We start from the raw sequence: 15,540 nt of genomic DNA, 5'->3' as shown, positions 1-15,540 counted from the left end.
CTTCATATGTCTACATAAATTTTGACCCTCTGGAGGGTCGCCGCTTCTGACTCAGGATCACATCAAAGGCCTTGAGGAACGCAAAAACCTCAGCCTAAAAGGCACTGCATTCGTCCAGAAGTTTAAGGAGTCTAAATTCTAGGAATTCAACAAAAATTTCTGACCTGATGCCCCATCCAGCTTGGATTGGGGCATCAGAGAGGGCCATCAAAGATCGATTCGGCCGGCACATAGTCCGTCGTAGCCCCACGTCAGCGGCCTTCCGCAAAACAAAAGAATGCCCGAAATCCAAAGAGGTCCATGTCCCAATGTTCAAAGCCACGCACTCCACGTACAAATGTAAAGATCTCAGATCCAGTATCGCATGCAGTGCTGCTCTCGGAGGCACTCCTCCTCGCCCCCGATATGAGCACCGTCGCAATACCCTGTACCTTCTCCATCACACCGCGTAGACCTACCACAAGAGCCTGGCAACCATAGGTCAGAATCGGCTAAACCACAGCAGTGTAAATCCCGTGGACCATACTTGGCTTTAGTCCCGAACTATCCTCACCTATCGAGTTGCCACATGAGTAGAGCGCATTCAGCCGCCGTTTGAATCCCTCCTCAAAGTTTCTTCTCTAGTTTAATTTTTGTTAAAGAATAACGCCCTGATATTTAGCCCAACCGAGAGAGCAGCAGCTGCACTCCATCAATGACCGGTCCTTGAACTCGCTCTATCTCCTAACTGAGTCCTATATAAAACCCATAATTCACCATCTCTTTATGCCGCTTCTGTCACAGGTGACCTCTCTCCTTGCGTCTCACTAACTGGACGGACTAATCGGACGTTCAGAAACCACCTTGGTGGTCTCACCAGCGCAATGTGCCTTTCCCTGATCATTAGATCGTGTTTGGTGTTGTTGTTATCAATAGGCACGTGGTCTCGTAACACCCTGACGTTAGGGGGACATTTACAGTAGAATCTAGCTACTATCTGTAGCAGAAAACTGCGAGGATATTCCTTAAGTAAGAAAGATCCCATTAAAATCCCTTCAGTTCGGGAGTGACGCTAGGTCACCCTGTTTTTCTAACAGGAGGGTACGGAGATGATCCAGAACACGAAAGAAGATCCCAATAATTCTCCGCTGCGAGAAAGTAACCTTTGGTCACCCTGTTTTACCGTCGTAGATCAAACCGTGAGTGGGAGGCCAACCAATACTATCAGAGTTCCTCAGAGCTCAAAGTACAAATCCAAGGGCCTTGATTTTCTGCCCTTCCAAAATTGCTGACACCTATTTCTCTTTCCATTGGAGATTAAGTATTTGCAGTCTCATATTCAAACGACTTTTTAGCTGGGGTAAAACAGCCAACGTAGTAGCCACATATATGCAACCAATACCATCAGAGTTCCTCAGAGCTCAAAATACAAATCCAAGGGCCTTGATTTTCTGCCCTTCCAAAATTGCTGACACCTATTTCTCTTTCCATTGGAGATTAAGTATTTGCAGTCTCATATTCAAATGACTTTTTAGCTGGGGTAAAACAGCCAACGTAGTAGCCACATATATGCAAGTCCTACACTTCCTGTGTACAGCAGTCAGAACTGCTATAAGTTACTTTACTTTATTATTCTTCGCTTTATCTCAAAACTGGTGTCATTCGTTTCGGTTACGGCAGTGCCGAGGTAGATAAAGCTGAGTTGTGTTCCAAGTTGTGGTTCCCAACTTTCTCAATTTTCTTTATCTGCTCGGTTGAACAAGGCGTTTTAGGAGTTGAAACATCCATTTCGTCTTATCTCCATTTACTGCCAGACTCATCGACTCTTTTTCGATTCTTTCAAAGGCTGCAGTTACTACTTCCGGTGACCGACCTATGATGTCGATGACGTCGGCATAGGGGAGTTTCATGTGTTCTCTTGTGATTAGTGTGCAATATCTATTTACATCTGCATCTCGTATAATCTTCTCCGCATGATATTAAAGAGATCACACGATCGGCTGCATCCTTGTCTGAAACATCGTTTTGTATTAAATGGTTTCCCCGAGATTCTTTCCTATTCTTACTGAGGAACGCGTATCAGCAAGTGTCATCCTGCAGAGTCTTATTAATTTTGTAGGGATATCAAACTCAGACATGGTTTGAAATACCTTTGAACGTAAAGGGGTATCTAAAGCGGCTTTGTAGTCAACAAAGAGATGGTATGTGTTGGTTTGTCCTTCTGGGGACTTTTCCAGGATTTGGCGCAGTGTGAATATGCGATCTAGGGTGGAATTACCAGTTTTAAATCCGCATTGATAGCGCCCAATTATCTCATTGACTTAAGGTTTTAATATTTCACATAATACGCTCGAGATAATCTTGAATGCGATGGGGAGGAGACTTATTCCTATGTAGTTGGCACATAACATCTTGTCTCCTTTCTTGTATACGGGACATGGTATGCTGAGGTTCCAATCATTGGGTATGCGTATTTTCTAGCAAGATTACGCAGACAAGCTGATGCATACGCCTTATCAACGTGTCGCCTCAGGTATTTTATAGTTCAGCAGGTAACCCGTAGGCTCCTTCTGCCTTGTTGTTCTTCAGTCGGTCATTGCTACTTGGACCTCATTCTGACTAGGGGGTAAACATTATATACCATCGTCAGGGATTGGTTCTGCGGTATCCTCTTCGCCGCCAGCGTCGGACACTAGCAGTTGGGTAAAATGTTTTTTCCTATCTTCAGCATGCTATCTGTGTCCGTTAACAGATTTCCTTCTTGGTCTCTTCAGGAGGATATACCTGCACCAAAGCCATCGGTTTCATTTTGACTCCTGTGCATCTCAATTCGCTCACACTCACGTCTGTCTATTTCCTTTTACTTTCTGCGGAATAAACGTTTCTCCTCTCTCCTTTTTGCCCGATACCTTTCCTTCATCTGGCGCTACTGATTGCATGGTTGCTCTATATGCAGCATTCTTGGCTTCAGTAGCATCTCGTCACTCTTGGCTGTACTATGGGTTTCTTGGGGGAGGCTTCCAGTACCCAAGTACGGATTTCGCGGCATTTTCCATGGAGTGAGCAATGGTTTGGCACTGCGCCATTATATCATCGGAAAAAGGAGTGCTTTCATCAAGCGGTTGGGTCATCTGTTGTGTTTGCAGCTTTTTAATGCGCTTTCGAATCGAATGAAATTTCATCTCGTATTTAATGGATGTTATACCACTTTTATAAAAATTTTAATGTAAATTTTTTTTATAAATTATGATCGACTTAAACATTTGCGTTTTTAAATTTCAAAATTTTTCTTTCAACAAAGAAATAAATAATTCACAATAGAAAGATTTCCAACGGTTTTACTCTTTCACGTATGCGGTATTTCGGCCCCGTGGAACAGACGCTGATGTTGGCCATTGGTTATTTGAAGGCGTCAATAATTCGCCTTATCATCCCGAGTATCATTGACACTCAGTATTTAATTAAGAGCCAAGGCCACCTGACTCCCCACTGAGGCTCTCCTCTCGAAAATCGCTGACTGTAGCTGCTGCGCATAAAAACGAAGCTTTCCACTATCCGCAACCTGTGGACGCGTCCGCTAGCTTTCAGCTAAGCTTTTCGTGATAGCGATGGACACCACACAAGCCGGAGCTCAAAGTTATCTCGTGTCGGCCGGAAAATAAATTTGTGATAACAAACGTATAAATTAAAACATTAACGGATTTATTGACAAAACTTTATGAAGCCTAAAAATACCTATTTCAAATCCTCTGAATGATGTTAAATAGAGCCACCCAAGGCGATACCACGGAAGGTTAGTGTCCACGGTTGAGCTTAAGTAGGGATCATGGCGTAACAATTAAATGTGGTCTCATTTGTACAACAACCACAAATCATACGATGCAATCCGCCATCTTGTCATCAAGCTGATCGACGTTTTGCCAACACACACAAAGAAATTTGTGCGCGTGTGTGCATACGCGTGCGTACATGAGCATTGAATATGCAAGAAAGAAGATAACAACTGTTTACTTCACTACCAGAATGGTAGGAATTTAAAATAAAAACGAACCAAATTTTGTATTTAATTTTTTTTTTATTTCATGAACTATTTTATACGGCGGACTAACACCTTAAAGGTTGAGCGATGACTTGACAACTGACATGATATTACATGGCGTTCATGTTGTGGTGCATCACGAAGTTTACAGATGTCGTATTGTTAGTTGCGACGGTTATTGTAGTACAACACAGAAGTGTAGATGACGTTGTTTGAAGCAAGTATCAATTCGCTTCAACAACAACAAAGAGAAAGCGAAAAAATCTCATATCTTAATACCGTCAAACCTGGCCGGTTGTTAACAGCTGTTCGCGTGAGACCACTTTTTTAAATACGCCTTGAGTAGGGACCAAGATTGATCTGGTCTCTGTCAAGTTAAGCTACTCAGAAATGTTATTAGGCAGCCAACATCATCTTTTGTCCAGGCATTTTTCTATCTATTCGACGATAATGGTGTACAAATGTGTTGCATAGTACCATCAATATTCAAATATAAGACTGTTTTTTCCTTAAGTATAACAGTAAAAACTTTTTTTGGAAAACTTTTTAAATAATATATATATATATATATATATATATATATATATATATATATATATATATATATATATATATATATATATATATATATATATATATATATATATATATATATATATATATATATATATATATATATATATATATATATATATATATATATACATATATTTGTGACTAATTTAATTGTAATTCGCCGTACCCTAAGGGGTATCTTAATTTCATTTTTTTTATTAAGAAAAATGACTGAGTCCATATTTTATGCTAAAAATTCAATTGTACTGATCTTTAGCACTGATTTACTAAGAAACAATTACGTTTTTATAAAATTATTCTGTAGAATTAAGTCACTTGTACACAAAAGTGTTTTATTGTATATATAAACTATGTTTTAGGTATTTACAATTAAAAATTGTATTTTTTATATGTCGCATGTGCCTTGAGAAAAGTATAATAAAAACACATTTATACATATATTTCGAAAGTTATGTGTTGAAAATTTCCTCTACTCAATAAGGACAGATACCTTCTAGATGGGCTACATATACTTCTTCTTCAGGGGTAGTTGATAGGAAAGCTGTGTGTGTGCACTTTTTTTGCCAGAAGAAATTTCCAGCTTTGAACAGATGTTTTGTAAAGGTCAGCTGTTTTATGAAAAGCAGCCGTTACATGAAAATACAAAAACTAACACCAAAATGGATCAAAAAGGCAGAGGTAAGTAAAAAAAAAACAAAAATATTTTTTATTGGTAATTATTAAATTTGTTTAATTTTTATTTACTTTTAATGAATATTAAAGGCAGCAGCTAGTGTTCAGTGTAATTTTACCTCAAGTCGGTTGATCTACATTAGAAGGCAGGCACTTATAAGGTGAGATCATGCGAACAGCTGAGTACAATTTTTTATTTTTGTTTTGATTTTCCTGTAAATCTTAATGTTAAAGGCTTGATAACACAGCTGTGATTTGTTTCTAAAATCTTGAGGGGATGTTCTATTTGATCCAATATTCCACACAAAAGCAAGAAAACAGGATGATGATAAGTTGTACAACAAAGTTTATTTCTAAAACCACTTTGATAATTCAATTTACGTCATTTGCCACACAAGGTAGTTTCGTTGGGGATAGAATTTTGTTGTTGTGCTAATGACGCTACCACTTAATTGTACCTTGATTAGAAGGTAAGTGCAAAATTTGCTGAATTATTAGAAAAATCTTGACAAATTAAAACATTATATCCTTCCACACACCAAGAAAGGAGCAATGATCGGTTTCTTAAGTTTTTTGATGCTATCATCCTTACGCTATGACGAAAATTAGTGCAAATTAGTCTGCTAACTGTGAACGGATACAGATATCTTCATTGATAACACAGTGCCCGTAGTCACCACATAACCAAATAGAAAGCTCTCTTAGCCTCACCTCAGAGGTTGTAGCCATTTGTCTAGCCACAATAGCATTAGGTGGTTAGTCCAAGGTTGCTTTGTCAGCACACCAAGTGCTTCCGACAAGGGACTTGTGTACGGTGATTGCATGTAAAGCAGTTGTAATCCTATGTAGCCTTCGAAATGCATGCTGATGCTTGGCGAATAGAAATTGTCTAACGGGAAGATCGGAAGGAGTAGCCCTCATGCGTCTTGTTTACTGATGAAAGAAGACAGATCGGTCTGTACGACTTCTCCTTGCTCGTGTCCTTTCATTTCATTTTTATTAACCATTCTTTGTAATAAGAAGCCTATAAGGCCTACAAAAATATAACATTGATAGCACAACCTAAATCTAAAATAAAAAAAATTCAAAGTTAACTATAGCCTTTGGCTGAAGAAAAAGACAGCAAGTTAAATACGCCACGTGCCCATCTTCCAAACATCGGGAACTATAATAGTGTTTAGACAGGCTGAGGACAGTTGTAAGATACTCGACTCCAGGCAGATCCAGATTCTTTAGCTCCAGTGTAGAGATTCCGTCTGGGAGCAGCGCTTTGCGAGACTTGGCGGCACGGACGACATTCGTAACTTCGTGCACGGTTAATTGTGATGGCTGTCCAGCTCCCCATCTAGCCTTGTCACTCTCGTGTTAATAAATTGACGTTTATCTAAGGAAAATACCTCACAAGTATCGCCAGCATTTTTTATTTTAAAACATCTGTTTTCCTAAGCAAGCAAATCAAAAATCAACCAAAACAAAAAACAGCTGTTGGTCTGCAGATTTTTTAAAGATTTTGAAACAATCTGCCCTCATCTATTCAATTCATTGGCAACGCGCCTTCATTTGAGAAATCTATCTTGAAAAATCGTTTAAAAAATTTAATATTGTTAATGTCTTAAATAATCTTGCTAATGCAAATTTGCCCATGAACATTCCGTTAAGGAACAGGGCAATTTTCTCACATCTCAGTGAGTGTTATCCAACTCAATGAAAAGGGAGCTCCATTTTATAGCCGAGTCTGAACGGCATGCCGCAGTGCGACACCTCCTTGGGGAGAAGTTTTTACATGGCAATGTACCTCACAATTGTCGCCAGCATTAGGAGGGGATAACCACCGCCGATAAATTTTCTGATATTCTCGCCAGGATTTGTATCCAGGCGTTCAGCGTCAAAGGCGGAGATGCTAACCTCCACGCTACGGTGGCCTCCTTAAATAATCCTAATATTGGTAAAACTTTTCGTTTATTTTTTATATTTACGTTACTTTTTTATACCCTCGACCATAGGATGGGGGTATACTAATTTCGTCATTCCGTTTGTAACACCGCGAAATATTCGTCTAAGACCACATAAAGTATATATATTCTTGATCGTCATGACATTTTAAGTCGATCTAGCCTTGTCCGTCCGTCCGTCTGTCTGTCGAAAGCACGCTAACTTTCAAAGGAGTAATGCTAGGCGCTTGAAATTATGCACAAATACTTCTTATAAGTGTAGGTCGGTTGGATTGTAAATGAGCCAAATCGTCCCGTGTTTTGATAAAGCTGTCATAAAAACCGATCTTGGGTCTTGACTTCTTGAGCTTCTAGACGGCGCAATTCTAATTCGAATTAGCTAAAATTTTGCACGTAGAGTTTTTGTATAACTTCCAACAGCTGTGCCAAGTATGGTCTACATCAGTTGATAACCTAATATAGCTGCCACATAAACCGACCTTGGGTCTTGACTTCTACAGCTTCTAGAGGGCGCAATTCTTATGCGATTTGGCTGAAATTTTGCACGAAGTGTTCTGGTATGCCTCCCAACAACAATGGTCTAGATCAGTATGGTATAACTGCCATATAAACCGATCTCCGGATTAGACTTCTTGAGCCTCTAGAGGGCGCAATTCCTATCCGATTTGACTGAAATTTTGCATGGCATGTTTCGTTATGACTTTCAACAACTATACTAAGAATAGTTTAAATTGGTCTATAACCTGATATAGCTGCCATATAAGCCGCTCTTGGGTCTTTATTTCTTGAGCTTTTAGAGGGCGCAATTCTTATCCAATATGGTTGAAGTTTTGCATGAAGTGCTTTAAATTGCCTTCTAACAACTGTGTCAAGTATGGTCTAAATCAGTCCATATCCTAATATAGCCGCCATATAAACCGATGACCCGATTAGACTTCTTGGGCTTCGAGAGGGCGCAATTCTTATCCAGTATGATTCAAATTTTGCATATGTCGTTTTGGTATGACCTTCAACAACTACTCCAAGTATGGTCTAAATCGGTACATAACCTGATATAGCTGCCATATAAACCGATCTCAGGATTAGACTGACTTTTTGAGCCTCTAGAGGGCGCAATTCTTATCCAGTATGATTCAAATTTTGCATATGTCGTTTTGGTATGACCTTCAACAACTACTCCAAGTATGGTCTAAATCGGTACATAACCTGATAAAGCTGCCATATAAACCGACTTCTTGGGCTTCTAGAGGGCGCAATTCTTATCTAATATGGTTCAAATGTTGCATATGTCGTTTTGGTATGACCTTAACAACTATTCCAAGTATGGTTTAAGTCGGTATATAACCTGATATATAAACCGAGTTTGATTTTTTGAGCCTAGAAAGCGCAATTATTACTCGATTTGCCTGAAATTTTTCTGTTTGAAAAAGTCATTCAAAGACAAATGTGATCCCTGATATATAAGATTCGGCCCTGCCGAACTTAGCACGCTTTTACTTGTGTAAATTTATGGATGTATTAAACTGTTATGAACAGTGTTAAATTTTATTGATATCTTATATGCTGTAATTATAAGAATATAAGATTGTTAAAGGTGTTACTTTGAAATTTTTTTGATGGACCATGCCGGACCATGTTTACCACTTTGAGTAATTTCTTACAACACGACGTGGTTTTTTATCTTATCTGTTTAATATCATAAATACAATCCCACAAATGATTAATAAAAATATAAGTTCACTATTATCAGGTTCACCAACACGTTCTGCTTCTGGATTAATAATTTGAAAAATTTCCTCAATCTTAGGTATTCTACCTTTTTGTAAGGTAGACCATTTTTCTACGCCGTCCACAAAAACTTCGAATGCACCTGATCTAAGGCACTATATGAAATGTTAACATTAATGTAAGGGAATTAACAAAAAAAAATTGATATACTTACTTTTCTACATAAATCCAGTAATACATAAGGGCTAACATACAATGTTCCCATAAATAGCACCACCCTTTTGAACCAACTGCGAACAATCCATCGAAAGAGCACATAAACCAGCGCAATGTAAGTAATGAATGTGAACAAAAGATTTATCTGATCTTTAACACTGGGGTATTGGTTATTTCCTGATACCATAACATGGGGATACTTTTGTTGCAACTCAGCAGCATATTTTTCATAAATTCGACCGTAGCTTTGATTGCTGTAAATAAATAAAAAAAAAACTAAACTAAAACAAAATATGTATTTTGGTGAATTTGTTACAAAAGCTTTTATCTCATTTTAAGTGAAAATATCACGAAAATTTTTTTAATTCAAAATAAAAATATTTTTTTCAATTACGATCGTGATTTAAATTTTGGCAGTTTTTAATTAAACAATTGATTCAATTATTTTTTTGATTGAATCCGAACTTTGTTTTCAACGACAATCGTGATTGATATTTTTAAAATTTTGATTGAATCTGAACTATTTTTCATTTATGATAGGGATTGAAAATTTCAATTAAAAATTAATTGATTCAATCATTTTTTGAATTGAGTCTGAACTTTTTTCAATACGACAGTGACTCAATTCAATTAAAAAATTAAATGATTCAATTATTTTTTTAATTGAACTTAACATTTTTTTATATAAAATGTGATTAAAAATTTAATCTTTTTCAACTAAAAAACAACGGCCAAGACCACAAACTTTTTTCTTTTTGTCACTCAGTGCGCCAATTTATTAAGAACAGCTGATTTAATAAAGGAAAAACAGCTGTCTTCATTGAAGTGGCGAACAAATCGAGTGTCAAATAGAAAAAAATGTTAGTTGTCTAGACAGTAAGTTCCTTCTATAATTTTTTAATGGAATCGGAAAATTTTTTAGACCCAACAGCACCGTTATAGCTGTACGCTTTTGATCTAGCCGATCAAAATTATCATAAAATTTATTGCAAATGTCAAAAAATTCAATCATTTTTTTATTGGATCAATTAAAAATTAATTCGGAATTTGAAAAATTTTCAATCATGTTTTTAATTGTATATGCAAGTTTCTTAATTGAAAATTTTTTCAATCACCTTATTCAAAAACTGTGATTGATATTATCATTTTCGTAATTGAATCAGTTTCAATTAAAAAATTAACTGGATCAATTAATTTCGTGATTGAAATCGATTTTTATTATTTTTTGTATACTAATGGTCTAGTTACACTGCGTGTGTCTTTCGTTTTTTTTCAAATTAGCTTAAAACAAGGTACAGTTATAACTGTACTGAGTAGAACGATGACTAAGCACCGCTTAAGACGAATTCAAAATGCAAAGTGAAGAGTATTTAAAATAGTTATAGATACATATTGTGCAATTATACATTTTAGCACACGCACACACAAAAGTTCCGAAAAAAAATTTTGATGCGGAATTAGACGTAGGAGAAAATCGAAACATTAAAAAAAGTAAAGTTGAATCTATGGAGTATAGAACAATTAGCCATGCAAACCTACGATATATGCATGTATATTACGTACCAGTAGTTTATATGCACTGATATAATCTTCGAGGGGACAATCGGATCTTGTTTGGAAGATGTTGTTGCACTTTTTGTTGTGTCTACTGCAGTGGCGGTATGTATAACAAAGCATACAAAAAAACATGCCCATAGACGAAGTAATAATCCCATTGTTACCGTTGTAGAGTTATTCTTTATTGGCAATCTGCAAAGCACTTTTCTAGTTAAAACGCATTTCTGCATATATACTGACTGCATTTACCACAATGACGTGTACTTACTTCTATTAAATATTGAAATTTTGTATAATACTATCCGTCCGCCTGTTCTTATGGGAATCACCAAGCTCGAAATCAAATATGAATGCAATTGGAATATCAGTATTTCCATCAGTGCTGGCAATTGAGTAGATGTTTGCCAATTCAGTACGCAAAAACGTACAAATAAGTATTGCCAAGTTGTGTTTTGCAATTCGCAACATCTCAAAAAATGGCAGGGTTCGAATATTTGCAATGCAACTTGGCAAAGTTGGCAGAGTTGACAAAGTATCGAAAATCCCATTATTCAATATTTCTAAAAATAAATATCGATAATATTGATTTTATGGTTAATTTCCCATTACCTATATATCAAATAAAATGGGAAGTAAAAATCAGGAGATCGATTTATATAGAAGCAATATCAAAGCACAGGCCGAATAAAACCAAATGTAGTAAAGTCAGTTAGAACCCATGAGAGGAATCATTTAAAAAAAATTTTAGCTCAAGCGGATGAAAATTGTGCCCACTATAGGCGCAATATATCGTAAAGGATACATTCATTGTCGGATCGCTAAAATTTAGAGAAAAATTTAACTTTGCCGATAGTATCGATAGAAAAATATCAATCGATATTCAGACAAAAAAAAATTTATAGTAGCGATATTTTGTCAGCTCTAGCAATTGGGGGGTTTCCCTCAACGCAACATCGAAATGACACGTGGAAAACAATGAAGGACAAAACAGAATGAACGCGTTGAGTTTTTTTAAAAGCGTTGCGTTGAAAAATACAACTCTACAAACAAATAGCACATAAGCAACGCGCAAAAGTTAAACAATGGGATAAAAACAACATTAACACAAAATCTGCTCGCTTTATACCAGCTTGTCAAATAATACAAGTAAGGTCCAATTTCCCGGCGCAGGCAGCGGTACTCGCATACGCATCATATCCCATTTTTTTGGAATCCGACTAGTAATCCACCGCCAAACATTGCAAATGAAGCACCTTTGCCTTTCGGCAACCCAGAGTAGTTCAGGTTCAATTGCGTTCCGACAAATGCAGCGGCCTCAACTTCTCCAGAGCTAGGATTGATGTCAGCGTGAAAGATGTATGGGGGAACCTAAATAACACTCACAAAGATATGGAAGAGGAAGCAGTGAACAACTTCAGAGTGAATGAGATCAATTCTTTAAGACCATAAACAGGTATTCATAGCTCTTGAGGTGCTTAAACTCCCCCATTAATTCATCTATGCTGGAATTGAATTGTTATGTTCTTACTCGTCATATATTGTACCATACCATTCCGCCTCAGGTGCGGAATGGTATGGTACAATATATCTCTTCTGTTCTCTGCTTCCTAAGACCCAGGCAGTACTCCAGTATCCTTCCCTCCAGCATCCTGATTCTCTCCATCTGTTGAGACGATATCGTGAACCAAACCGGAAACCGTTCTGCCACTTTGGCCCAGAGATGTGTGGTGCTATCAGGATATCATCCACGTAAATGAGGAGCAGGTCACATTCTGCCGATACGGGTATAACTACCAGGTAGATTTATATAGGACAGGGACCAGCACATATCCCTATGGCACCCCTGCTGCAATACGTCTCTATTGCGACTTCCTCACGCCCACCACTACCGAGAGATATCGGCCACTAAGGTTGTTCTCCACTATCCCTACGAGATGCGGGCTAAAACCAAATCGACGCATTATCGTCACAATTCGCTTATGTCAGATCGTGTCGAAGGCCTTCGAAAAGTCCAGGCTCCCAGCAATCGTGGCGCTCCTGTCGAGGACATGCAAAATCTTCTCAGTTAAGGCGACCATGGCATGTGTGGTCGAATTACCTCTCCGGGCTCTCCAGCAGGATTTCCTTGTCCTCAATATGGTCATTGAGTTTTTCCAAAAGAAGGATCTCGAAGACCTTTCCCATGCTCGACAGCAGCGAAATGGGAAATTTTAAATGATTTCTTTTTCCAGAGAAAATATCCTAGATTCAATTATTGAATATCACCGACAGCCAATGCCGAACGTGTCCTCCTCAGCACGATGTTTGGGATTTCGTCATTTGCCAGTCAGCCTTCTCAATACGGCCCCAACCTCCTGGATTTAATGAGCCGAAACCTTGGCGCGGGGGCACCAGGTGTCACTGTCCCCTCAGCCGGGTACTGGTCTCCGAAAACGAGAACAGAAAATGTCCTTTCCGTATCATCGGGAACGGGGCCTTACTGCGCGCCAACAAAGATCCTCGCAAAGTCATCTGTGGTACGATTCCCATCCGGGTCCACAAGTTCGTCGATTCCAGGCCTACGTCTGGTTCCACCTATTGTCGTCAGGAGACAACACACCGGCCGATGAACTGGTAAGGTGTGTTGTGTTGTCTCTAGATAAAAATTCAATTCTAGTGTTCAACTACACAATTTGATGGGGATTTTAAGCTTCTGAAGAGCTATGCCAACTGTACCCGGCTTGCTATTTAGAACATTCTAGAGTCTAGACGCACCCTATTGTAGTTGCAGAGCTCCTACACTGATAGAAAAAATACGTTGCAAAATCATGCACCAAAGGTATCATTATCAAGAAAAAGCGGTGTTTCAAATATTGTCGACATGCTGGGATGATTTTGAGAATGCGCGATGTTGATTTCATGCACCGACCGTTAGGAACATCATCCCTTCAAAATATGTATGTTTACCAAACCTAAGTTTAAATGACTCTTAAAACATTGTACATAGGCGGCAGGTTTGGTAGTCTCGGGTGCACACTAAAACTTTTTTAAATCGTTAAAAAAAGGCTGTGCTTTAGACGTTATCCGAATGTGAACGTCTGTTCAGATTATTAAGCTTCCTTCACAAAAACTGTTGTTGATGTATAAACATTTGTGGTTGATCTGATAACAACTGTGTTTTGATTCACTTCTGTGGACCAATGGTGTCAATTTGACAACGTCGTGCTTGATTTTTTCTATGGCTGTAAATTTGGATATTAAAAAGAACCCAGCAAGCAAATTAAATATGGAGACACACAACTCCGATGAAGACATATCGTAAAAAGATGTGTCGGAAGTTGGAAAAGAAAAGCGAAAAGGATCGAATTTACTAGGAAGTCACTTATAAGTTGGCGTAGAGAATCGAATGTTCTGTATCACCCAACTAATTAAATGATTATTAACCACCTATTAACCACTCTTCACTTGGAAGGCGTATGGTTAACTATTACTCTGATAATTTAGATTAATATGTATATATGTACATACTACAGAGGAGTAGCAAACGTAACAAAACAATTAATATGCCTAGGTAAATACATACAAACACTTTCCCCATTTCATATTCCATCTTCAGTAATATAAAGCGAAGTAACGAAAATACCGTTATCATTCTGTTTATTTGCAGTCCAACAAATGACGACAATGTGATATACAAGATGAGACGACATTAACCAAAAAAAAACATCTACAGCAATAGTAACAACAATGCATTGAGGCGAACATAACGATAACATTATCTTTAAATAACGAAGAGCGAAGTGCGAATTATAATAACATCAAACCAACCATTTCTCTCAACCCTGGGCAAGCAACCAACCAAACGTATTCCCAGTGTCCCCTCTCCCACCGTTATCACTACCCTACGTTATTCAAAGAAGAGGCGGGGGTCACCCTTGAAATCAATTTAAGGCAAAGCTGCTTGTGCACACACGACCATGCATACATTCATATATGAATACAAATCTGTTAAAAACAATTTGAGGGCTTGCTTAACTTAGAAACATTAAGATATACATACATACATATGTATGTATGTATGTATAGCCTAGCCCCCTTTCCTTAACATTTTACCAATATACTATTATCGTCCTTGTGAGACGGCCGGTGTATAGGGAAATGGAAATAACTTTTCTATGTCACCTTTATATTGGGTGTTCGTTTTGTTTTGTCTGTCATTTTCCATTTTCTATCTCAACTAGCATGACAATTCTTCTACTCCTGCTACCGTTGCCGTTGCAACACGCAACAAATGAAATGCCCTAAAGAAGACGCAACAGTAGCAGAGGTAAAGCAAAGACTATCACTAAGAGACAGAAAGAGAGAGAGAATTTGTATCCACTCTCCTTTGCTGAGAGTATAACTTTGTGTCCATTCCGCTCCCCCACAAAAAAGTAAAACAATGCGAGTTAAAAGTACAAAAATATAACAACGCTACGATGCGAGCACAATAAAATGAAAGAATGTCATGCGCATTTGTTGGACTTCATATTCGTCGCCATCGCACTCAATTTTGGTTAAATTCCAAACGTCCGACATCCCCATTTGTTTACCCCTTAGTATGACGATGATGATGGTTGAACTACATTTTTACGTAGTTGTACATGAGGTAGTATACACAGTGCACAGTGGTTTTAAGTGTAAAGAAAACTGCTTAATGGAACTAAGCTAAGGGCTCAAGAAGTCGTCCCAAGAAGTTATCCCAGTCATGACATTTTAAGTCGATTTAGCCATGTCCGTCCGTCCGTTCGTCTGTCTATCGAAAGTACGGTAACTTTCGAAGGAGTTAAGCTAGGCGCTTGA

The 15,540-nt window shown here is 38.0% G+C and overlaps 1 protein-coding gene and 1 long non-coding RNA gene across 3 annotated transcripts; one reads left to right on the top strand and one right to left on the bottom strand.

Moving 5' to 3' along the window:
- The first annotated feature begins 5,041 nt into the window (after positions 1–5,041).
- On the top strand, positions 5,042–14,811 carry LOC106089615 (uncharacterized). The gene is made up of 4 exons (XR_001221660.2): positions 5,042–5,272; positions 5,357–5,427; positions 5,501–5,736; positions 14,366–14,811. It is a non-coding gene; the product is annotated as an uncharacterized LOC106089615 (long non-coding RNA).
- Positions 8,725–11,094, bottom strand: LOC106089606 (putative esophageal gland cell secretory protein 6). 2 transcript variants are annotated; one of them, XM_059365975.1, is made up of 4 exons: positions 10,988–11,094; positions 10,726–10,911; positions 9,161–9,416; positions 8,725–9,101 (listed from the first exon to the last, which is right to left on the bottom strand). In XM_059365975.1, exons 2-4 carry the CDS (start codon positions 10,875–10,877, stop codon positions 8,901–8,903), a joined length of 609 nt encoding a protein of 202 aa, XP_059221958.1. In that variant the 5' UTR covers positions 10,878–10,911; positions 10,988–11,094; the 3' UTR covers positions 8,725–8,900. The 2 variants fall into 2 exon arrangements, with proteins under 2 accessions (XP_059221958.1, XP_059221959.1); XM_059365976.1 differs by having other exon boundaries at positions 10,726–10,926; positions 10,988–11,071.
- Positions 14,812–15,540: the final 729 nt, after the last annotated feature.

The sequence above is a fragment of the Stomoxys calcitrans genome, chromosome 3 (assembly GCF_963082655.1).
Source record: "Stomoxys calcitrans chromosome 3, idStoCalc2.1, whole genome shotgun sequence".
In the NCBI taxonomy this organism is placed as follows: Eukaryota; Metazoa; Arthropoda; class Insecta; order Diptera; family Muscidae; genus Stomoxys; species Stomoxys calcitrans.
The sequence above is the reverse complement of the archived record's forward strand: the minus strand, read 5'-3'. Positions and strand labels throughout refer to the sequence as shown.